The sequence below is a fragment of the Rhinoderma darwinii genome, chromosome 2 (assembly GCF_050947455.1).
Source record: "Rhinoderma darwinii isolate aRhiDar2 chromosome 2, aRhiDar2.hap1, whole genome shotgun sequence".
In the NCBI taxonomy this organism is placed as follows: domain Eukaryota; kingdom Metazoa; phylum Chordata; class Amphibia; order Anura; family Rhinodermatidae; genus Rhinoderma; species Rhinoderma darwinii.
The window spans coordinates 424814456-424840968 of record NC_134688.1 but is presented as its reverse complement, the minus strand read 5'-3'; the positions used below and the strand labels follow the sequence as shown (position 1 = coordinate 424840968).

The 26513-nt window shown below is 41.4% G+C and overlaps 1 protein-coding gene across 2 annotated transcripts in view; it reads right to left on the bottom strand.

Annotated features, from left to right (window-relative positions):
- Positions 1 to 16961: 16961 nt before the first annotated feature.
- TAOK1 (TAO kinase 1) overlaps positions 16962 to 26513 on the bottom strand; it is a 106116-nt gene continuing 96564 nt past the window's right edge. For both annotated transcript variants that reach the window (XM_075854307.1, XM_075854308.1), the window contains exons 19-21: positions 25615 to 25827; positions 21201 to 21383; positions 16962 to 20038 (exon numbers count right to left, since the gene is read on the bottom strand). In XM_075854307.1, coding sequence (XP_075710422.1) covers positions 19577 to 20038; positions 21201 to 21383; positions 25615 to 25827 — 858 coding nt within the window. In that variant the 3' untranslated portion in view covers positions 16962 to 19576. The remainder of the gene's footprint in view (positions 20039 to 21200; positions 21384 to 25614; positions 25828 to 26513) is intronic.

The window sequence follows — 26513 nt, the reverse complement described above, 5'->3', positions numbered from 1 at the left end:
CATCAAACATTTTTTTTACAAAAAATTAGGAAAAATTAAAAAATGAACATACATGTGTCAATAATTACAGAGAAGAGAACATCAGAGAACCCAAAGAATAGAGCGGAGACATGAATGTATCACATTGCAATCGTATCTATACCAAATTCTATATTGAGGCCAGATGGTCTAAGTGTATTCAATAAGAATATCCATCTCAATTCTTTTTTGTGTAAAACCATATGTCGGTCACCTCCATATTGTAATGGCGGTATGTGATCCAAGATCATGAATGTTAAATCCCTTTCATTATGGCCATATTCTGAGAAATGTTTAGCAACAGGCAAATCAAGTTTCTTTTTACGAATCGAGAAGCGATGATTATTTAAACGGGTTTTGAAGGCACAGGTAGTCTCCCCCACATAAAAGGCCACAGGGACACCATCGGACATAGATGACCCAATCCGAGTCACACGTAAAATTGTGTCTGATCTTAAACGGTTGTCCAGTTAATGGATGTTTGAAAGTATTGCCCCTGCACAACAAGGAGCAATTAACGCACCTATGGCACGGAACATTACCAGGTTTTAGAGGTTTAAGAATGGATTGTGACCCTCTTTTTTGTCCTGACACCCTAGTTTTTACCAATCTGTCACGAAGATTTTGTGAACGTCTATAGGACATTAAAGGATTGTTATTCAATTCATCAATATGACCAAAACTATTTCTAATAATTGGCCAATGTTTGTTCATAATCCTAGACAGATCTCCACTTACATCATTATAAGTCGAGATAAAAGGGATACGTTTTTGTTTTCTATGTGTCGAAGATTTAGCAGACTGAAACAAACTATCTCTTGCAGTATTCTGAATCTTGTTCTTATGTGTCAACAATAGTGATTTAGGGTAACCCCTCTGTAAAAAATTCCTAGTCATGATATCTAAGGATATGTCCAAATCTTCTTGTTTGTCAGTGTTCCGCTTAGCCCTGATCATTTGGCTATACGGTAAAGATTTGACCATATTCTTTGGATGACAGCTGTCAAACCTTAATAAAGTATTACAATCAGTATCCTTAGTATACATTTTGGATTTTAGTGTGTTATTTTCAATCAATCTATATATATCTATCATGTACTCGTCATCTAATGGCCAGAAAGGTTATTCCTCATCTACACACGACAGGTCATTCTGAAATGCCGCCTGAAAAATTAGGTACGCTTAATTAATACGTTTATTCATTGCTCCTCAAAAACCTACCCACAAAATCTAAGAGCAAAAGTAGAGCCAAACTGCATTACCCCTTTGAATGCCAGCGTGCTGATCCGTGCACAGCTTGTGTGGCTTTATGTACTAGTGTCTTCCCAAGAGAAAGTCATCTTGTTGACCTAACATGACATGTGGTGGCAGGGTGACTGGAATTGGGGTGCGCTTAACTAGTTTTTGGCCGAATAGGATAGGCGAGTGCGATAGGGAGCGTGGAAAGTTCATTAGTCACATCCAAGTCACGTGTGCAGTGAGAGGCTTTTTTTTTTGCCCTCTGTTCTCACGTGCAACTTCCCCCCTCCCTAATACACACAGAACCAGGACGTAAATCTTTTCAACCTGCTCCCTGAATTCAAACGAGTGCTGTGCGACGAATATTGAACCTAGAGCTTTAAAGGGTTATTCCCATCTGCAAAAATCTATCTATCTATTAAGCTCACCCTTCTAAAGATATACATTTTTGTAATTACCTTTCTTTATCCCAGCGATGTCGTATTCGGGATATTCTTTCTGTCAGTCCCTCTTTGTTTGTAGCTCGTTGTCTAGGGATCCGGCCACCACTTTAGCGGTGGCCGCGCATGCGCAATGATGTGTGTGTGTGGTGTTGGAATTCACGGTGTGTTCGTCTCAACCAGGCTTACCGTGCCTGGTTGAGACGAACATTCAGCCGCTCACGCCCATTTTTATAAAAGATATCCAGCACTAGCTGAGTTATCAAGGTTTTAAAAAAAAAAGGTAGTTAGGGAATTTAAAAAAAAATTAAACCGCAAACTATTTTTTATTTTATTTCAGCTTAGAATGCCTAAAAAAAATAATTTTACTCAATTTGGGAATAACCCTTTAAGCCTGGTATCATTGGATAACGTGTGGTCTTTAATGGGATACCAAGCTCGAAGTTTTAATATTCTGACTGCGACAAGCATTTAATATCGGACATTGGCGCTTGTTTTAGCAATATATCTTTCTGTGTAAAAGGACCCTTAGAACTGCTTTATCTGGAGTATTTGCAAACACTATGAAGCAATAGGGTATCTGTTTGTCCGGTTTTTGCAAATGAAAGTTATTTTTTGTATATTTTAAAGTTATACAATTTTCTAATATACTTTCTGTATTAATTCCACACGATTGTTAAAGATCTCTGCTTGTGATTCAATAGGAACATTCATTGTTTACTTCCAGTGGATACAATTCTGTCCGTGGTCATGTGATGGACACAGGTGCTGGGATCGTTAGAAGGCACAGCTCTGATACCTATACATATACTGTAACAAGCCGTGCTTTTATTCACTGGAAGTAAACAATGAATGTTCCTACTCAATGACAACAAGCAGAGATCTTGAAAACCGTGAGGAATACAGAAAAGTATATTAGAAAATTTGATAACTTTTAATTACACAAAAAAAAATCCATCAAATTGCTGAAAGCGGAAAATACCTTTAAAGGTAATTAATCACTTCAGAGTCTTTGCAAACACTCCAGACAAAGCAGTCTAAGGGCTTGTTCACACATTTTCTCAGCAATTCTGGACGGAAAATACACAGCAATTCAGTTACGTGTGGACAAGTCCTTTTACACAGAAAGATAGATTGCTACAGCAAGCGCCAATTTCCAATATTAGCAAGTCGTTAACGTTCCCAAGACATATTTATAGGTTACAATTATTGGGTGTTTTTTTTTTTTTTTTAATACCTGCGATCGTTCATGCGAACACTTGTCTTTCCTCCTCTCATGCGGTTTATTTGACAAGATGCCGGCTTATACTAGTGAATGAACTGCTGACAAACAATATTTAAATCTGCCTAAAATAAAAAGTTGCGGTCAACGACAAACTAGAAAATTAGCAAGATCATTCGCTCGCGGCATTGTTGAACGGGACAATGATTGAGAATGTTCGATCTAACAATCGTTTCAATGATTATCACCCCATGTAAAAGGCCTTTAGGCTTATGGTCTGCCCAGTTTATTTAAATTGCTGGAGTAACGGATTGGGCTTAGGAAAAGTAAAGAAAAATAATCACCAGGTTCCTTATTTTATTACTTCCGAGTTGCATAATAAACCCTTTAAGGGCCTGTTCACATCAGCGTTCTCTTTCCGTTCCGGGGTTCCGTCGGGTGAACCCCGCAACGGAAAGTTAAACTGAAACCACAGCTTCCGTTTCAGTCACCATTGATATCAATGGTGACGGAAACATCGCTAATGGTTTCCGTTCGTCACCATTCCGGCAGGTTTCAGTTTTAATCGACGGAATCAATAGCGGAGTCGACTGAAAAACACGGAAACCTGCCGTACGGAAGTTGTGGTTTCAGTTTCACTTTCCGTTGTGGGTTTCACCCGATGGAAAACTCAGACGGAACCCCGGAACGGAAAGGTGATGTGAACAGGCCCTAAGTCGTCCCCTATAAAAACAATTAACCCTGCAGCATTTTTAAATATTCTCAACAATAAGATGAATTCTTGTTTGTTAGTAAATTACTTGACTTTTATTGGTTAAGATTTTTCTAGTATTAACGCAAACAGTTTCCTTCCTGTAAATAGTCACGACACCTCTCGGAGAAAATCTTGTTTATACATGCAAGTAGAAAATGAACCTGAATAACCGGTCCAATCTACATTTCAAATGATTTCGCAGATGGCAACTTATTATGTATTCAATATTTGTAGCTTTTCATTCCAGCATGTATTTATGTATAAATTGTTCAAGCCAGCCTAGTAATAGTCCTGTGAATAGTGTACCATATATATTAGGTAATAGTATTATGAGGTCATATTGGATAACAGTTGAAAAAATGATAGAAAGCCGAATTCCATATTCAAAATATAAGCACCGTAAGTGTACGCTAAGTAAAAAGTAGAGTAGCTGTCCCAAAGTGCTGATAGCGGGCACAATGGCGCTTTTGCCCCATGCATTGACAGCGACTGTAAAAGGTACATGCAGTTATATATGAGAGATGTTAGAGCATAAAACTGCAACAACAATCCGTGCCAAAAGAAAGGCTAAAATGCAGGAACAACTCACCTGAAAACAAAGTTTGCGTGGAATTAATCTCATTCTTACAAGGGGTGACTGGAGCGGATGTAGGGTTCAGTGTGCCGGGTACTTACACTGCAGAGTTGTTTCCTTCTGATATGGAGAGGCACAGGTAGTCACCAGTGAAAAGTGATGTTATATAATGCAGATTTAACAAAAGAAAATCGATTATATACAAATCACTATAATATACAAGAACTGCACAAATGTAGCAAAGAACCAGTCTGAATGTGTACTAAAATTACTTTATTACAGTTGATTTTTAAACATTTCCTTTGCTATGATACAAAGGATAATTACAAACAAAATATTACATAGGATTTAATTTCTCTCCTTTTCTGACAACTTGGTAACAGCTTTAAATGCACAATCTATACAATTAATACAGGTTATATAATATATTGTGAAACCAGAGGAATACCAGAATACTGACATTACACTGTACAAGAGACCTCACTGTACAAGACCCCAAGAAGCAGTGGTGCGAGAACACTGCACTGCAGGGACAATGCACACCCGCAGGAACTCAGGCCGGTAGACTATGGAAACGTGTGTGGGATTTGTGCGGATCTCTTACACGAAGTTCCAACTAATGCTAAATAAACGGAGAAATACTAAATTCTCAATCAAAATCCATCCCATGGGGCTCCTAGTATATGAATATACACCCATTCTATTCATACTGGTAAAAGAACAAATATATAAAATCATGATTTAAAAGCTGTGCTAAAACATGGGGGTGACTCTGCAGTCTCTATCATCACATACTCTCCTCTGAAAGGAACTCCAAATGCTAAAGTGCTATCCACATGCAATAACCCTTAGCTGTGCCAATGGCTTGGCTTACACTCTTCTGGTAAATATAAAAATAAAACTGTATTTCTATCCTAACGGGAAACTCCGGTGACATGACTGGTTACAATCGTGGCCTTGATAGGAATTTTTGCTATGCAGAGAGGCAATAAGGCACGGCATTGGGGATTCTGATTATCAAGGGACGACGTGAATCATGCAGTGAGCAAGCTCAAATTGTGAGTTTAGTGGGTCAAACCCCAGGCTGGATATAGAATATGATGCACCCTCAGCCCTACATAGCATCTACCATTCTCCTACTGTATAGTGATCCCTGCTCATCTACATATAAGACACCAGCATCTCCTGTAACGATCTGCTCAAGAATGACTGCTCAGGTGGATGTGCAATGCCAACCATTGATGAGGCTTTGAACAGCATTCCTTGTGCCCACCCTTGACAACTATGTGGGCTGAATAAATATGCATCCAAATACATAAACTCACTTTGTGCCCGACTGATTTCACTAGTCCCCCTGGCTGTGACATGGGGTAAAAAAGCCGCTTGTTCTAGTGTTTTACAGCATGTACAATATTTATTGAAATGTATTTATGACTGCTGTGGCCATAAGCACTGGTATGTGCCTAAAAGCAGGTCCACAAGATGGAAACAGGATGGCGAGTTGGCCTATAATCTGTACAGCCAGCAAGCCACAGCTACTGTATGTCCTCTAGCGGTAACAATCTCAGCAATATATAGCACTTCAGTGAAAGTCAGTTCTATTAATGCCTTACAGGCATCTCTTGGCAGCATCTTGCCCGGTTATCTGCGGGTGTGCATTCATAGTCTCCCAAGTTAAAGACATAGTCAGCCATGAGCCTTCACTAAAAAAGGGGGAAGTGGAGAAAAGGGTGTTTTTTTTTTTTGACTTTTTTTCTTTGTCCAGATGTTGCAAACAGTGGGAGTGTACAGAGTAAAGTGAATAAAGATTGCAACTTTAAAAAAAAAAGAAAAAAAAAAAGATATATTCTTGTAACTACAAATAATTGTGCAAATAAAAATTCAGAAACATGCCAGGAGAAGGAAATGCAACAAGAATATATCATTATGACCAGCAGAATGCTTTGAATGATTTGTTTTCTTCAATTCCCTGCTGACAGAAGTATCGGGTATATATTGCAATGTGGTACATCGATAAAGGAGCAGTCCAAACAAGACGGGTTACTTTATACCCATGAAATATCGACCACCAAGTCAGTGGTGCATCAAGCATGGCACAAACCACCAGCTCTGATCTCATGAGATTTAGACTACATTCAGACGAGTGGATCAGATTTACGCAGGCAAAAAAACGCAGCGTTTTTCCTACATTTCATGTCTGTGTGCGTTGCGTGTGGCATCGGTGTGCTTTGCGTGTGGCATGCATTATTCACGTCCGTTCAAGTACTTTTTCTTTAATTCATTTCCCTGCTTTTCTATGTAACAGATGCTTGAACCACGGACAGCACACGGATGTGCGTCCGTGTGCTGTCCGTGGTTTTCACGCACCCATAGACTTCAATGGGCGACTGGGTGCACAAAATCGCACCAATATAGGACAAACAGTGAGTTTCACACAACGGCCACTCGCTGCGAGAAAACTCAGCCATGTCAGAATAGCCCCATTGAAATGAATGGGTCCGTGTGCTGTCAGTTATTTCAACTGACAGCACACAGACTAGTATTCCGCTCGTCTGAATAAGCCTTTAGAGGAACAAAAACTCCTTACTGCGTAATAGCAAGTCAAGTTCTCCTCAATATTAAACACTTCAAGCCCTACCTTCATTCAAGACAATGGGAGAATCAAATTGCTTATTATTCTCTTAAATTCGGCAAGAAGTCAATCTCAAACCTGGCAAATCGATTTAACCAATGCATCCTATTGGCTGGTGACACATTTGCTAATCTCTAAAGCGATCCAGTATAACTGCCAGGTAACATAACAAATGGATAGGAACTGTTGGCTCATTGACCATGAGGGAGTAGCTGACCCTTGTGGTCTGTGTAACCTTGTGGCCAGCAGTTGGCAATCAAGATTGGCGCATTGAAGTCCAGCAAAACTCTCAATTATTGCATTGCCATAATTCTCAAGACATCCGTATAAAGTAGTTTTATCTTCAGCAAGTAGAATGATGACAATCTGGTCCTAATGCTTTAGTGCACCATAAACCTACTGCAATGTATGCCCCATGCATCTGTCAGCAGTCTGGCTACATTTACCCAAGATAACATGAAGGATATAAAAGTGTATTTGAGGGAAGATTTCATTCCGTAGAGTGTTAAAATGTGTGTTAATAGAATTGTTAGACAACTCAAAATCCTTAGTCCTCTCAGCCAACCTTCTGTTGCCCTACACGATACAAGCAAGCGATTAGAAAATGTACAATATACACAAACCTACCCTTTCCCCACCTCAGCTTTTAATAAACTCTTCAGAAGCCTGGTAACACACAGCATGGACTTGACAAGTCCTTCAATAAAAAAATTTTTCTCTTAATCGGCTGGCTGAAATGGGCGCTGGGATCTCATAAATATAACTTTTTGTTTAGCAACCTAAGTGTTAATAAAATGCTCTAGCATTTACAATTATTTAAGTCAATATATCTTTGTGTAATATGCACTAAATATTTTTAAATGTAGATTATTTACACCAGTGTCTTTGCTGCCCTATCACCTTCCTCGTGTTCAACAGGAAGAACCAGTCCCTGCTGCGAAACTGGTGATAGACAAGAAAAAAATAAAAAAAAATAAAAGTGTGGTACTATATGAAAAACGAAAAAAAAACAAAAAAAAAAAACAAAAAAATACAAATTTACTTCTTGCAATATTCTCTCTTAATTGCCAAAGCACATCATACCTATTACATGGTTATCCACATCAGCTATAAACCGCTACTACTCTTTAAAAGAGTCTGCTCTCCTGACATGTCTGTTCTGATTGTATTCCCCATGAAACAACAATTCTGGAGAATCTTTTCATATAACTATGCCTAGTGCTGTTCCTCTGTTATTCCTTCTTGAAATGTATGAATGTATTGAAAACTGGCTGTTATTATTCCTCTTGTCAAAGGGGCATGTCCCCAAACAGTGACACTGTCCAATCAGTGTCAGACTGTGTAGGGACATGATCCATTGACATTAGGGAGTGGTAATGACAGTTGTCAGCTTATTTATACATTTTCAAGAGGAATAACAGAGGAACGACATTCTCAGAAAAGAGGCTTCAGAATTGTTAATTCTCTTGGAAGTATTTACTAAAACAGATGTGTTAGGAGAGCGGACAGGTCCTCTTTAAATGGTGCCTCTTGGCATGTAGATGGAGGGGAATAAAGCTAGAAGATAGAACGGAAGTGAATGGACAATTATGCCCAAATATTCAACGTCAACTGATCATTTAAGACCGGTCTGGCAATAAACACGACTGTCTGTATGAGGTTGGCAAGTGTAGAATGGCATCAAGAGAATAGGAATGTTCCTCAATTCACACACATTCATGTGTCCAATCTTTTAACCAAATAAAGCAAAATGTGTATTTTAAACATGGCTCGGTTCCTGGTTTTGAATGTAAGTACCACCGCTTATCAAATTATTATAGAATTAAAAAGTGCATCATCATCATCATCATCATCAAGCGAAGTCATGCAAAAACTGCATTCAATGTAATCACCCCTCCAACCTAGAACTTGGTTATAAACACATTCTCGAGCACAGGCTGAAACTAAATTGGCATATCATCTATCAAAAGGTAGCATAATATGGTGCAATGCCATCTGTTGGTGGGACATACTTTGGCTGTTGGCACGATTTCTTTCTACCCTCTGTGGTAGCATTTCTCAACATTACAATTAAAGGGTTTCACTACATAAAATTCACAGTCCAATCTTCTCTCATTTAAACATAAACGGTAGTTTGGAGGCTGCACAATCAGTGTCATTAATATCAACGTAATCACAACTTTGGCTAGAAAATATAAAAGAAAAATAAAAAGGTCCTAAAATGGAAGCACCAAGACTGTGGAACGTCACGTTAAACGGGAGAATAATGACTACTGCAAGAATCATCTTGTTGGTTCATCTTCAACCTTAAATGCGTTCTCCAAGAAAAGAGGTAAAATCAATAAGAGCATATTGTAAGATACTCATCATTGACTTTTTTTTTAAACTGGAGAACCCCTGGAAAAGAATTAAAATCCTTTGACCAGCATCACATCGTAAAAGAAAATATTCAACTTTGGGGTAGATGTACGTCACATGTATGAATAACAGCAATTGTCTAAGGCACAATCATTATGCAGAATGGTTGTTGAAGATCTAAAGCAAGAGGATCTTACCTCAGTGCTCAGAATTTCCAAAATGCTGCACCCACCTGCCAACCTAAGGCTGCACTTTGCGAAGCCTGTAGTGTAGCAGTCAAATTGCCGAAATTTACTAATTTAGAAGCAGTGGGAAAACTTTCCTGCTCTAACCTGGATTTGTGTGTTAGAGAATTGCAGACATTCTCTGCACAAAGTGGCACAAGTATACCCCAAAGTGGCATTTTCGTTTAATGACCTATAGAGGATACTTGTTTTGACCTCCACTAAGTGTTTGCTGTAACAAAACATCTCCTTAGATACTTCCTATAGTGCACACACAGCCTATAAGGCCCTGTTCACATCTGCGTCGGGCCATTCCGTTGTTCTACTCTCTCAGAGGTGCAGAACAAGGAATACTGGCAAACGGACCCAATTGACTTTAATGGGTTTCGTCGGCTACCCGTCCAGGTGTCCGTGGTTTTACCAGAAACAGCACAGCATTCTGTGCGATTATTTCCTGCAATCTCTGCTGGATTTGTGACGGAGGCCCCTAATGAGCCGCCAATGCAGATGTGAACAGGCCCCCAAGAAGCGTAAATCAAAAAAGCAAAACAACAAATATACAAATATTTAGGGCTCAATTAAAAACAAACCAGATCAAACATAAAACCCATTGTGTAAATATCTGCATGTCTGTCTTTTTAACCCACTAACCCGGTTTGGCAGCTTATAGTTTAAAACAGAAAAATTAAGAACACATTCAGATTTCTTAAATTTGGGGTTTTAAATATGCCTTTTTAAGCCTTGAGATTTTGTCGAAGGCACGAACAACGCTCTGATGACAGGAGTGATAAAATAAAAAGATGATAACTTCTTATAACACACGTCTTAGGGTATGTGCGCACACACACTAATTACGTCCGTAATTGACGGACGTATTTCGGCCGGAAGTCCCGGATCGAACGCAGTGCAGGGAGCCGGGCTCCTAGCATCATAGTTATGTACGATGCTAGGAGTCCCTGCCTCTCTGCAGGACAACTGTCCCATACTGTAATCATGCTTTCAGTACGTGACAGTTGTCCTGCAGCGAGGCAGGGACTCCTAGCATCATACATAAGTATGATGCTAGGAGCCCGGCTCCCTGCACTGTGTTCGATCCGGGACTTCCGGCCGAAATACGTCCGTCCATTACGGACGTAATTAGTGTGTGTGCACATACCCTTACACTGATCGGTCTTATTCAGCACACGAATAGGGAGAAGCATCTTGTTACCTGAAGGTGTTTGCGCTACTAAACTCTGGGTTCACACAATGGGACTCGAAGTTAAAGGAGTTTTCCCACAATAAAATATTATATTTATTCATTAGATCATGTAAAACATAGCAACTTTTCAATTGGAATCCGTTATTTAAAAAAAACAAAAAAAAACAACAAGCTTTTATGTGTAGATGTTGCTGCCACGTAATTGTTATGGCGCCCCCTGCTGTTCTTTTGATTTGCTATCAGAACATGCTCCTTAGGCTAAATTCAGACTAACGTAGCCAACCTCGGATGTGGAAAAACTACAGTTTTTCACGACCGAGGTGCACCCATGCGGGACGTGTTATCACGAATCCCCCATAGACTAGAGTCTATGGCCCTGTTCACACGGAGTTTTTTGACGAGTTTTTTGGGGCAGAAACCACACCAAAAAACTCCTCAAAAACCGCCCGAAAATGCCTCCCATTGATTTCAATGGGAGGCAGACGAGTTTTTTTTCCACGAGTAAAAAAAACTCGTCGTGGTAAAAAGAAGCAACATGACCCATCTTGAGGCGGTTTCCTCCTCCAAAACCCCATTTCAATGAGTCAGAAAGAGGAAAAAAAACCCTCGACGAGTGTTTTGACGAGTTTTTGTCAAACCACTGTGCAAAAACCTACTGGAGCAGTTTTTGCAGGAGGAATTTTCCTCCTGCAAAAAACTCTGTGTGAACACAGCCTAAGAAGGGATGCGTGAAGTGCAAAAAAATAGGACTTGTCCTAATTTTTTCAAGGACCCTTCACGCGCTCTGTTAAAACGGTCGTGTGAACGGCCCCCGTTCGTTTAACAGCTGTCACAGTGACTACATATAGGCTCGTCTGAATGAGCCCTTGCGTCCAGTGCTAGTGAGAAGTCGTCACTTCGAGTGCGCCAAATCTTATTAGCGTGCCTGCACAATAGCAGAAATCACTCCACCACCGCCCGTGTTAAAGAGGATATGGACATAGGACTGAGCCGCTTGATACATTAGGTAGAAGTTCTGAGAGGGAATAAAAAGGACACTAGGGGGCACCATAACAAGTACGCAACAGCAATACCTAGACACAGGAGTATTTTTTATAAATGACTCATTGCAAAACAGTGTTATGTTTTATGTGATCTAATAGAAATCTAATATTAAATCATGGGAAAACCTCTTTAAATAATTACCGGTAGTATTAAAAACTGCTAAAACTTCCATGTGTACAGCAACAGCAAAAAACATAAGAAGTTATGGAAGACATGCCTGTCCAATCCAATGGAAATGCCATAAATGTGTAGCATCAGAAAACCCATTTAGGTAATTTGAAGATAAAATCGCTCAATCTGCTGAATAAAGGCCCTTTTACACCGGCCGATAAGGGGCCGGTGCAGATAGCGCCGATCAACGAGACATCGAAGGTCGGCGCTTGTTTGGTCCTGTCACATGGAGCTATGGATGGGGATGAGTGGGCGTTACTCCGATTTTTCGTCCCCATACATTATCACGTCGGCAGTGCGTCTCTCTGTTTACACAGGTAGATGAGCTGCCGACAACAATTCACTTTTTTAAAATGATACGACCAGCAGTTGATCCGAGTGTTTGCTCGTTCATTTGCTCATCGTTCCCCTGTTTCCACAGGGCAATTATCAGTTCTATGAACGCTCGTCTGCCCGATAATCGTCCAGTGTAAAACCCCCTTTAACAGTGCACCAGGAGATTGATGAGATTTTCAGACATGGCCATTAGAACGCCATTACAAGGTTTTCTGGATACAGACACATGTACCTTTTTTGGGGAACACTCACTAAAGACATCAGATAGTTGTGGACTGAACAACCAAGCATGTTATTTCAAAGGAGTAGGGGAATAATCCAGACACCTCTGATGCCAGGCCATTTATAGAATCAGACGTGTTCAAATCCAACCTGTTTGTTCCTAGCTTCCCACAACGGCAGACATCGGTGGATTGTCTGCCAAGCCCATAGACTGATGGGAACAACCAACAAAATCCTATGTCTGTGCCAAAATAAATTCCAAATAATTAAAATGTTATGCAGATGTGAAATCAAGCTACCTTCCCCTTAGTGTTAAAACAATGCAAACTAATGCTGCAGATTAATGTAGACACATTGGGAAACTTGTTCAATATCCTCGAAGCCTAACTACGATCTCCTGCAGGCCTTAACCACTCTATTTTCTAACATATTGCTCTAGAAGCAGATCACATTTAAATCTACCCTGAAAAAAGACCCATTGTAAATTTTCAGATCATATTACAAGTTCATTTTAAAAGGTGGACAGCCATTTTTGACAGATGGGACCCTACAATAGGTTAATCACAGGGAGCCTTGCTGCTAATACACCCAGCAAGTTTAATCTGAGAGGGAAACGGACGGCAAGCATTTAATTTCTCGGTAGTGCCATCACAGGGGAAAAATTACACAGTTTGAATTGAAATCAATGTTCTGTCCGTGTTACGTATTGACATGATGGGTCCTCCAGAGCGAGAGACACTTTATATCCACTCTCTACTCTGGCTAATAAAGTGGGGGACCCCTCTATTAACTAAAAATGTCCTAATAGGGTATTTGAAAATAGATTTTTTCTTAACCATGCAACCTCTTTGAGACAATCTTAGCAAGGCTATAAGCTGGTTTAAGGGGTTTTCCTTGTCCAAAAACAAATTGGCTAAAGGCAGAGATCGTGATAAAACAACAAAAGAAACATTACTCGCCTGGTATTTCCCCCAATGCTCCAGCCGTATTCGTTAGCTGTCCTGCAGTGATGACATACTGAATAGCCAATTAATGGCATCAGTGGTGATGAGGCGGTTACATGCGGGCAGTCGGCAGGTCATCACTGCAGGGCAGCCAACAAGACTCGCTGAGCCCATCGCAGCAGCGGCGCTGGAGTGCTGGGGGATATACCAGGGGAGTAATATATTTTATTCGATTTTTACATTCTCTGCCTTTAACTGATCTTTTTTTGGCTCAGAAAACCCAAGATTAAAAATGTGAACCTGACCAAATAGATCATATTTTACCAATGACTCCAATCCTCTATAAGTGAGCTGATCAGATCAATTAATTATCTCATCATTAGGGAATAAAACTTCATTTAGTGTTATAGCTGGGGTCTACACAAGGATATGGCTTTCCCCAACACTGAAATACAACTACATATTGTCTGATAAAAGAAGGAGTAGTGTGAAAAGTTCAATGATATTTTAGAATTTGCTTTATATTAAAGGGGTTTTACCATCAGAAACACTTATGACATATCCACCGGATATGTCAAATGTCAGATAAATGCGGGTCCCACCACTGGGACCCGCACCTATCTCTACATCGGGGCCCCCTAAACACCGTTCTACCTATTTCAGCTCTCGCTGTCTCCCGGCCCCTTCCTAACTATTTTCAGGAGTTACGAAAACAGCGTAGCAGTCGGACTTATGCTGTTTCCGTAACTACCATTCAGTTCTATGTGACTTACAGAAACCGCGTAGCTCAGTGGTTTCCTTCTTCACGGTCGGAAATCACACGAGTCAGCCGGAGCACAGAGAGGTAGAACGGTGTTTAGGGGGCCCCATTCTAGAGATAAATGCAGGTCCGCATCTATCTGACATATCCTGTGGATATGTCGTAAATGGTCCTGATGGGAAAGCCCCTTTAAGTACAGATCTCCTATAAATGGCTATATAACCAAAGTCACTTAACCTGTCCTATGTTTCGTCTGGATATTTTCTTTGACTCACTGCTGGATGATAAAACAGGAGATACATAATTAAATACTGTCCATTATACGATTAAAAGCATGTTGGAAAGGAACCCAAGTCTCTATGGTGACAACATTTTTATAATGAGAACTAAAGAGACTCTGTCACCACATTATAAGTGCCCTGTCTCCTACATAAGGAGATGGGCGCTGTAATGTAAGTGACAGAAGTGCTTTTTATTTAAAAAAACAATCTATTTTCACAACGTTAGGAGCGATTTTGGTTTATGCTAATGAGCTTTCTTAATGCCCAAGTGGGCGTATTTTTACTTTCGACCAAGTGGGCGTTGTACAGAGGAGTGCATGACGCTAACCAATCGGCATCATGCACTCCTCTCCATTCATTTACACTGCACTAGCGATATAGATATATCGCTATGTGCAGCCACATACACAAGCCCTAACATTACTACAGTGTCCTGATAATGAATACACATGACCATCCAGCCTGGACGTCATGTGTACTCAGAATCCTGACACTTCTGAATTTTTTTTGTGAGATTCCGGCAAGTGAAACTAAATCTCGTTTACCTCCGTAATCTCGCGAGATTTCGTTTCACTTGCCGGAATCTCACAAAAAAAGATTCAGAAGTGTCAGGATTCTGAGTACACATGACGTCCAGGCTGGATGGTCATGTGTATTCATTATCAGGACACTGTAGTAATGTTAGGGCTTGTGTATGAGGCTGCACATAGTGATATATCTATATCGCTAGTGCAGTGTAAATGAATGGAGTGGAGTGCAAGATGCCGATTGGTCAGCGTCATACACTCCTCTGTACAACGCCCACTTGGTCGAAAGTAAAAATACGCCCACTTGGGCATTAAGAAAGCTCATTAGCATAAACCAAAATCGCTCCTAACGTTGTGAAAAAAGATCGTTTTTTTTAAATAAAAAGCATTACTGTCACCCACATTACAGCGCCCATCTCCTTATGTAGGAGATAGGGCACTTATAATGTGGTGACAGAGTCTCTTAACCACTGGCCTGGGACGCCAGGATCTTTCTAGTTTGCTTCCCAGTAGGGAGTAATTCACCCATGCACTTGTTTACGGATCTTGCGGGTCATATGTCCACACTGAACAGTGCCTAGTTTACCTCTGGCTGTCTGATTAGCAAGTGAGTAAATATTTAATGTACGGAAGGGCTAAAGTACAAAGATGTAGACTTTCAGCAAAAACTATTCTGTTTTGATAAGGGCATGTTTAGTTCTCAGCACTGCAGATGTAGCGTCCAATTAGGTGGAATGGATTGTAACATTTGAGGTGAATAATAAAATAGGATTCAAATACGACAAAACCTAGGGAAAAAATATGAACGAACACGGACTGAAACATGCTAATAGCTTATTTGATTGGAAAAACCTGTGAGCTCAAAATCTGGTTAAAAAAAAAACCACAGCTATCAAACATATGCCAATCCTAGTGGTAACCCCCCGACTGAATGGGTTTTCCCTCAGCATTGATAAATTGCTTTTTTTGCTATAAATTCCAATAGGTATACAGCTTATGCAAAAACAAACAAACGTCCTTTCCTTGCCGGTACGTGCCGGCTCTCCTGACATGTCTGTTTTAGTAAACACTTTCATTCCCCGTAAAATAACAATTCTGGAGCATCTTTCCTTAGAACTCTGCATTGTGCCGTTCCTCTCTTATTCCTCATGGAAATTTAGGAGTACTATTCCTTGTCAATGGGGCGTGTCCCTCCACACTTAGGGGGGATTCACACGAGCGTGTATTCGGTCCGTGCGGGCTGCGTGGTTTTCACGCGGCACGCATGGACCAATACAAGTCTATGGGGCAGTACAGACAGTCCGTGCTTTTTGCGCAGCGTTTGTCTGCTGCGCAAAAAGCGCGACAGGTTCAATAACTCTGCGTATTTCGCGCATCACGCACCCATTGAAGTCAATGGGTGCGTGAAAATCACGCGCACCACACGGAAGCACTTCCGTGGGACGAGCGTGATTCGCGCAACAGCAGTGAAAAGGATGAATGAAAACAGAAAAGCACCACGTGCTTTTCTGTTTCCAAGCATCCAAACGGAGTGTCTTTGCGAGGAGCGAACCCCGACAACCGAGGCAAACTTCACCGGGTTCGGCCAAACTCGTTTTGGCCGAACCCGGCAAAAAAATTTCCGGTCCGCGACGTCGGGAGAGATTCACTGTGCATGGTGCTGAAAGAGTTAAACTGTTTCAGCACCATGGACAGTGACTTGCGATCCCAAAATACATGAACCTGTAAAAAAACGAAGTTCTAACTTACCGATTACTCCTGTCTCCTTCCTGCAGTCCGACCTCCCGGGATGACACTTCAGTTCAAGTGACAGCTCCAGCCAATCACAGGCCAAGCACAGGCTGCAGCCAATCACAGGCTGCAGCGGTCACTTGGACTGCCGCGTCATCCAGGGAGGTGGGGCCCGATGTCAAGAGAGGCGCGTCACCAAGGACGCGTCACCAAGGACGCGTCACCAAGGACGCGTCACCAAGGCAACGGCCGGGAAGTTCTCGGTAAGTAGGAACTTTATCTTTTTTTTTTACAGGTTTTTCGCTGTTGTGTTCGGCATTCACTGTCGAGGGTGCTGAAAGAGTTAGCTCTTTCAGCACCTTGGACAGTGACGGGCGTCGACAAGCCTCATCTCTATGATGCCGGCTGCGCGAAAATCACGCAGCCGCGCATCAGACACGCATGACACACGCAGCTGTCAAATGGTTTTTGCGCTCGCAAAACGCCGCGTTGTTTGCGCGCGCAAAAACGCAACGCTCGTGTGAATCTCCCCTTATACTGTCCAATCAGTGCCGACAGCCTCAGACTGTGTAGGGATTGGTAATACCAAGTTGTTAAATTTATTCATACATTTCAAGGAGGAAAAGCACAATACATTCTGAGACTATGCGCTCTAGAATCTAGCATTTACTAATATAGACATGTCAGGAGAGCGGACAGTTTCCCTTTAAATTCCCCCTCTAGCCGGAGACGCGCTCCTGCACGCTGGGCAGTACAGTTGCCATGGCAACTGTATGACGCCTAGAAAGTATTGTGCACAGTTCGAATTAATTACAATTGAACCCATGCACGATACTCGCCGGCCGTCGTACGGTTGCCAAGTATAAATGGTGGCAAACTTTAAACATATATAGATAAAAATGGTGAAAATGTATATTTTATGTAAGCAACATGAACTCATAATTCTCTGAATATTACAAATTGCATCAGAAATGACCTGGTGTGAGACAAATGCTATGGTTTTATGTAGTGAGTCTTTAAAAAAATAAAAAATAAATCGTGACATACTAAATTTAAATAGAACGATACGTTCTGAACCTTGACATCTTTAATATTCCCTCAGTAGAAGAAATACTGAGAAGCTGAAATACTTTGTTCTGCGTAACATGGAAATGCTGCATTTATACGGAGGAACATTAAATGTAAGAGAACGGCATCAGCTGGTGAAAGGCTCATTTCACACACTACCTACCAAGAGCCAAGACAAGGGCTTGTTCACACCACAGCGGTTCAGGCAATTTTTGGCCAGTTTTATTTGGTTATCAGAAAGAGGATTGGTTTCAAGCAGGAAGGTTTTTCTTTCCTACTTCTGCTGCTGTTCTTTTTGTATTCATTTTAATAAAGAGAAGGGTACATGGGCCTGAAATACATGCCGGTGAACAAGTCCTAAATACTTGGAACTGCATTTTATTACTCTCCCCTCTCCACCCAGCAAATATACTATATCTACAAATCAAACCTCTTTTCACATTCTGTGCTGCCACCTAGGACACTGCATACCCTCCGAAGATCAGCAGGACAAAAGTTTCATACCACTACCACGAATGATAGCACATGAATCGATAAAAGTGAACAGAATTCACTTGATGCTTCACTTAAAAAAGACTAACAAACAAAAACAACACACACACGCTTGGCTCATATACAGCTGTGACGGGGACATGGCATCAAACGCATGCATGTAGCTTCTAACGTGATCGCACGGGCATTGCTCCTGAGCAGCGTGCTAGATACAGCTATGGTATTAGGTAATGGGAAGCTATTAAACGTACTGTGGATAGAGCTGGATATGAATAAAGAAAGAATAGGTTTCTAAAAAAAAAAATACTTTACTGCTACACTTTGTGCCATGCTTCTGTGACGTGCAATTATGCTGATGCTAGAACAGATATTCCTAGACCACGGCCATCAAAAATGCTTAGCAAACCACCAGCAAACATTGCTGAGATGTCCATATCATACCAAGCAAGACAGAGGGGCTTAGGGGCTATGCTCCATCCAACAACAGCAGGCAAGAGTGCCATTTCTTAGCAAACATGACCGACTGCACCTTATGATATACGGTACAAGATCACAAATGTGCCTTAAACCAGTGAAGTAGCAGAAAAAAAACAAAAAAAAAACGTAAATTGCGCATATTCTCTGCAGGAGAATGGATATGCCTATAGCAAACTAGTGCTATAAGAATCATCAGTGATTCTGGAATATCATAGGAGCAGCGATAGACATACCCTATTCAATCTGATGAGACAATTTTGGCCTATTTAAAGCTAATTTATTTGACACATTAGCAAAAATATAAGAAATGTTTAGCAAACTAAAAGCAGTAACTGCTATGCTCCTTGTAATCTTCTGACAGGTGTCAAAAAAACAGATCGGATCACTCACTCAAAGGAGGATTTACTAAAGTCTCAAGAGTGAGAAATGACAATGCCCTACTGGAGTGTAGTGATGAGTATTGAGAGCCAGGGAATGTTCCGAGCGCTCAAAGTGCCGATGTCGTTTTTAAAAGTGAATCTGTGTAGTCTGAGACGGCATGTCGCTTCTGATAGGTAAAGTAGGTATTTCAAAACCATGTTCACTTTTAGCACATCCCACATGCTTTACTTTGCGTTTCCTTCAAACAATTCCCTGATTAAAAAAAACCAAAAAAAAAACGAACAAACCCAGCAGCCAATGCAATCATACTCTAGATAACACACATACAAGTAACCCTGTACAAACGGAGTAAAATACAGCATGTGTAGGAAGCCTTATTTTGGCAGCTGCTCAGTACCATTGAGAAAGCTGCTGTGAGGACATCTGTAGGCAGTTTGTGTTGAATGATCAAAAGGAATGGCCGTTAAGTTTTTCTTGCAGTTATGTATAAGACATGTGTGAACCATTGGATATCTGTGAAGTAACACTTGTGCTCCTGCTCATTCCCTGCTCTGTCCGTCCCCCAGAAGCTGTCCGCCTCAGAGCCTGGGGGCTGTTGCGGACCCCCATTGTACTGCCACGTGAGACACCTTGTACAGACCCTGAAGGATGACCCCATGGTTGGGGCCCACCTTGCATTGGGTGTCCCCAGGCTTGAGGTGGGCCTCCCATGGGATGTCCCCAATGAGGTCCGGGGCCTCCAGTGGGATTGTGGGACCAGCCAGAAGCTCCCGGGTAGCTGTGGCTGAACGCCTCGGGGGAGAGATTGGAAAGTATCATATTACTAAAACCTAGTCTCATGCTTTCAGAGTCAAAGGCTTCAATTTCCCGAGCTTGGCGTTCCAAAAGACTCCGTATTCGCTCTGTTCGTTCATTTTGAAGAGCTAGCATTTCCTCTTCAATCTAAAATTAAAGCAGAAAATGTTCAAGTTTTCTAAGAGACATAACTAAAAGACTACAGGTAGAACAAAGTCTACTAAAGCAATCTGTAAGTATAGGGAGACTATGCCAAAAAGAGCCAAAAAACAGCATAAGTGATAAAAATTATAAATTTGCTATATTCATTCAAGACAAGTGTTCACATGTTAAACAACTGTGGCTGTGCTTACCTCTTGGACACTTTCCATTTTTATGTTTTGTTTTTTTAATTGTGTTGCCCTCTGATATAGAAACTCCACTTTAAATAGCCCAAACCTTTAAATTAATTGCAGGGTAAAAAAAACAAACACAATTTACCGTGCAGCTGTATATGGAGGCAGCCACGCTAATGGAGGTAGAGGTGGCTAATATAGGACACCCACAAAAAAAACAATAAAGCTCTGTACACACTCGCATTCAGAGATTCCATTGGTTCTTCTACTAATTATTCATGGCGACAATAGCACAGTCTTAATTGCTACTGTTGCCCCTAAAAATACCAAAAACCAAGATGAACCCATTAAAGTCAAGGGGACCTGTCAGCATTAGCCGATCTGGGATAGATGTAACGGCTCAATTATAAACGGAAGCCATTACAGAACTGTAAACATAGCCTAAAAGTAAAACAAATATAAGTTAAAATTGCAAAACTATAATAAGGCTTCATTCACATCTGCGCTAGGGCTCCGTTCCGACTGAGCTTTCCATCGGAACGGAGCCCTGACAGACACAAATGGAAACCATAGGTTTCCGTTTCCATCACCGTTTCAATGGTGACGGATCTGGTCCCAATGGTTTCTGTTGGTCTCCGGTGCGCAAGGGTTCTGTCGTTTTGACAGAATCAATAGTGTAGTTGACTACACTATTGATTCCGTCAAAACGATGGAACCGTTGTACAACGGAGAAAAACGGAAACCATTGGGACCAGATCCGTCACAATTGAAACGGTGATGGAAAGGGAAACCTTTGGTTTCCGTTTGTGTCACTCAGGGTCCCGTTCCGACGGAAAGCTCCAACGGAACGGGACCCTGGCACAGATGTGAACGAAGCCCAACACGTTGAATTCAACTTCATTGTTTTAGTAAACAAGGGTAAACGTTTTTTGTTTTTTTTCAAACGAGAAAGTCAGAATCTTTAAATCACGTACCTTCTGCTCAAGAAGGGCTCTACGGAGAGAAACCCTTTGTTCCAGATCACGTAATTCACGGTCATGTTGGGCCTCTGCTTGCATCTTAATTTTACTCTGATAGGCATTCAGTAGCTCCAGTTCTTGCTGCAGCTGCATCTTCAAAACCTGTCCCTCTGCTTCCTGTGCCTCGTCCAGACGCAACTTCAAAAAAAAAAAAAAAGGCAAAGTTATTTTCCTACTCAGGTCTGATTTTAGTCTTTAAATATTAAATATCAGCTAAGACCAACATACTAGGGAGGAGCATAGAAATGCAATAAAATAGAAGCAACTAAGGGAAACTGGTACTAAGTAGACCGCAGTGCTACCACAACTTTGGTATAGTCAGCCCAAGATGTCATGGATTTCCTGTGCCAATTCACTCAGTTGACATATTCTCATACGGAATTCATGCCTTTTAATCAGCAACGAAACACATTTTCAGGATGTTGTCAAAAATAATGACTTGGGAAGAGACTGTACTTTTTAGCATGACGCAGGTTTTGTTCCTACTCTACTAGGACATTAGGCCTGATCACACCACAAGTCAATCAACCAATTAATAGCAGATCACTTGGAACTCCACTTCTAACTCTATGAAATAGAATAAAGTGCTCTCATTCTGACACCTTGGAAGGTGGTTAACGAGGACATTCAGCTAGTGAATGTTTTCTTTTAACAGCCATTTCAAAGGTGCCTTTAAATAAAAGCTGTAGAAATCAAATGATGTTCCGACATTCTGAACAACAAAACACCTTTCCATAAACATAAATGTCTGCATCAGGGATCCGTTCTCACGTTCCGTCGTTGCTACGTCGACTACGGTATAAATTGCGTCAAAACGACGGAACCCTTGCACAACCGAGACAAACGGAAACCATTTGCACTGGATCCGTCGCCGTTGAAATCAGTGGTGATGCAAACGGAAACCTATGGTTTGCGTTTGTTTCAGTGAGGGCTCCGTTCTGACGGAAAGCTCAGACGGAACGTTAGAACCCTGACGCAGATGTGAACGAAGTTTAGGAAGAGTGCAGTGAAACAGCAGAATAACAAAACAAAAACAAAGAAAATCAACCCATCTACAAGATCAACGTCCAAAAGTGCTGACATGAAGGTCATTAGAAGCCCATAAAGAGTTAAAGAGGCTCTCTCACCACATTATAAGTGTCCTATCTTGTACATGATGTGATCGGCGCCGTAATGTAGATTACAGCAGTGTTTTTTATTTAGAAAAACAATATATTTTCACCAAGTTATGAGCGATTTTAGCTTTATGCTAATGACTTTCTTAATAGACAACTGGGCGTGTTTTTACTTTTGACCAAGTGGGCGTTGTGGAGAGAAGTGTATGACGCTGACCAATCAGTGACCAATCAGCGTCATACACTTCTCCCCATTCATTTACTCTGCACATAGTGATCCTGCGTTGTTCACGATGTGCAGTCACATAAACACACATTAACGTTACTGAAGTGTCTGGACAGTATATAGACATCGCGTCCAACCAGGACGCGATGTCTATTCACAATCCCGACACTTCGGTAACGTTTGTGTGGGACTTACAGCACAGCAAGCGTAATCTCGCTGTAAATGACAGCACAGCGTGATCTCGATGTGCGGTGTGAGTAAGTCACACACAAACGATACGGGATTGTGAATAGACATCCCGTCCTGGCTGGAGTTGATGTCTATTTACTGTCAAGACACTTCAGTGACGTTAATGTGTGAGTAAGTGACTGCACAGTGTCATCTAGCAGGATGACTATGTGCAGAGTAAATGAATGGGGAGAAGTGTATGACGCTGATTGGTCAGCGTCATACACTTTTCACCACAACGCCCACTTGGTCAAAAGTACAAACACGCCAGTTGTCTATTAAGAAAGTCATTAGAATAAAACTAAAATAGGTCATAACTTGGTGAAAATAGATGGTTTTTCTAAATAAAAACCACTGCTGTTATCTACATTACAGCACCGATCGCATTATGTAGGAAATACGGCACTTATAATATGGTGACAGAGCCTCTTTACAGGAGTTTTCCTGTTTTATATAAATAAAGCTTAATAACTGTATTAATGAAAAGTTCTACAACTTACTCTTACACGATGGAGCAGATTTACAAAGATAATAATTTCATATGTCAGTCTCAGCTTTCTGCTCCAATCGAGTAAGATGCAACAGATTTATGAAGAGCTGCATGCTCCTTAATAAATTGCATCTTTTCGCTCGTCACGCACCACAATTGTGGCACGACCGTGGCCGTGCGCCAATCATTTCCCCCAACTCCTCCGAATAAAAAAAAAATAAAAAAAAATGTATGCTCACCTCACCTTTTCTTCCCTCAGCTTGTTGCGGCTCATACAAGGTCCTGGCACCGAGCAGCATCGGGGCCTTGTATGCGACGCAGCACTTAGCGTCCAGAGTCCTGTGTCACATACAATGTCATGACGCTGCCGGACATCAGTACGATGTATGAGCTGCAACAGTAAGCATAATATATATTTATTTCTAATTGTCTGATAGGCGAAGAGTGGTAGTCTGACCTGGAGGGGGGCAAAGTACAGGCCTCTACCCTGCAACACCCCAGAGTGAAATCTATGCCAGCTAGGACCTAGCACATATTTCCACTATAAATTGACACCAGTGTAAATTATAATGAATTTGTCCGCCCCGTTCCCTCTCGAAGAGACAAGCCCCCTTTCCACAAAAGGGGTGAGGGCGGCATAAAAAGGGGAAACAGTCGCTATTTGCGACCTTTTACGACTTTTCCATGCCAGAAAACTTGTGTAGAAAGGTTATTAAATTCCCCCCATTTGTGTTTCAATTCCTCACCATTTTCAATGTTTTGTTTCTGTAAATGAGAACACTTGCTTAGGCCCCATGCACACGGCCGTAATTTTGATCTGCAATTATCAAAGTGATCAAAGTACGGACCCATTCATTTCTATTGCCACGGACAGCTTCCCATACATTTTCGGTCAGGGCCGTAAAAAACAACCCGCAAAAAATGGGACATGTCCTATTTTTTGATTTTACGGACAGTGCTCCCATACTTCACAATGGTAGCACGGCCCGCAAAAGCGGATGGCTGACCATGGCCAGCCGTGGCCGTAATCACCGGCTGTAATTACGGGCATGGCTGTGTACAGGGGGACTTACATTCAGAGGCTGAAAAACAGTAGAGACTATTCCTGCTCTCAGAAAAGAAGTGGATACAACTGTAACCAGTCTAGACAATGTTCTGTGAGCTATAGACACATGCAGCAGAAGCTGCACAAAACTGTTTGCTAGTTTGCGACACTATCAGGCCGGAGTTCAGAGACTTGTCTAGACTAGTTGCAGTTGAATCCACTTCTCATCTGAGAGCAGGACTAGATATGTACGGGTTTGCAGCCTGTGAATGTAATCACGAGTGTTTTCATTCACTGACAGCAAACAAATATCTTGAATATGGTGTGGAATCGAAACACAAAGTAACCTAGAAAGTTGTAGAACTTTATATATACAGTGATTCTACTATATTAACCTAAAATCATAAAGCCCCTTAAAAAAAACAGCTGATGCAGAGCCCCTGTTCCCACTCTGAAAAAGACATGAAAGCAGCATTTCAAGAGGTGAACCCGTCTGTCAGCTGCTTTCCTCAAATCAGAGTGCTGAGCCTGCTTGCAAGCAGAAGATACCATTAGGTCAATCCTAAAGAGCAGTGATCCCGAACCACCGGGCCACGGACCAATACCGGTCCGTGGATCATTTGGTACCGGGCTGCTGTATCTGGTATCCGCCTGGTGGCCGCAGGGAATTCCAAGTGAAAAACCGCACCAAATTGTGGTGCAGTTTTTCACCTGAAATGTCCGCTGTGGAAAACTGCTGAGCATTCAGCCGGCCTGCTAGCTGGCCTCCTGGGATGACGTTTTATCCCAGTAGACTGCTGCAGTCTGTGATCGGCTGTAGCGGCGGTCATCCCAGGAGGCCGACCCTATGACGTTATCCAAGCCTGCCTACCGGGATGATGTTTCATCCCGTTTGACAGCCGCTACAGCCTGTGATTGGCTGCAGCGGTCACATTCATTTTTTGCGACGGAATCGAATAAACGCAACACCTGCTATTTGTTGTGGATTTTACCTCCCATTGTATTCGATGGGGAAAACCCGCAACAAATAAGCAGCGTTTACGCAAATACAATGGACATTCTGCGGACTAAAACTCTGCACCACAGGTCAATTTCTGAGCGTTAGTTTCCACTTATCATTCACGCAGTGCGAGGAAGAGATTTGTTCTATTTCATCCACTGTGCGGTTACTGTATTATGCAGTATTTACGCAACTTGTGAACAGGCCCTAAACCCCGATTTCAATTCAAACTACTTGTTTCCATCTAAGGATTTTATGCACTTACTGCTTGGGTAGATAACATCTCATTAATGCTATGGTCATACTGCTCAGCTAATATTGCCAGTTTACGAGTCTGCTCTTCTTTCAGCCGCTTGAGAACAGCTTTGTGTTCATTCTTTGGTGTGGTTTCCAAAAGGTGATTTCGCAAAGCTTTATATTGTCGCGTCTGAATCTTGCAAGTATCCTGGAACTGCTTCTTGATCTGGAGCTCTTTAGACTGAACAAGACAATACAAAAATGCATATGTTAAACTCAAATCACAGGAACACCTTCGACATAACAATAAAATAGTAAATCATGTAAAGTACAACATACATTCATTACCAGTACTAGGTGACAGTGCATACTAATAAGAACTCATCGACTTCTAAAACAGAATAGTGTTTGAAAGTTTGATGATCGCTGTATGTGATCTCATATGGATGACCTTCATCCACAGCAGTGTTCTTTACATAAGGCGCAGGTATATATTATTGTGCTATTAGGAGGCATCCTACAAAAATATATCTATATGTTGTATCAAGATGAAATTCTACAGAATATATAACAATCAGGGGTCAGATACATTGCTGGAAGATTTTCATCCTTCAGTAATATGTTCTCCCCTAGCCTATATTCCATTGAGTACCCCTTGAAAAAGCTACCGCGAAACGCGCGTTGGGGCTCTTGCGGTGGATATTCATTTTTTGGCTTGATATGCAATATACTGGTTGGTATGGCTTCTGGGACCTATTGTAATTTTTGGTGATATCCTGGTTTCTATACCATTCTATTTACACTGATCACTCAGTGTTGGCTATTTAGTCCTCCTTGCATACCATTTTCACAAGGGTCTATATTACACTGTTCTGTCCTAGTATACTCTTCTGGAGACATAGTTCCAGGTGTCTGTCATTTTTTGTA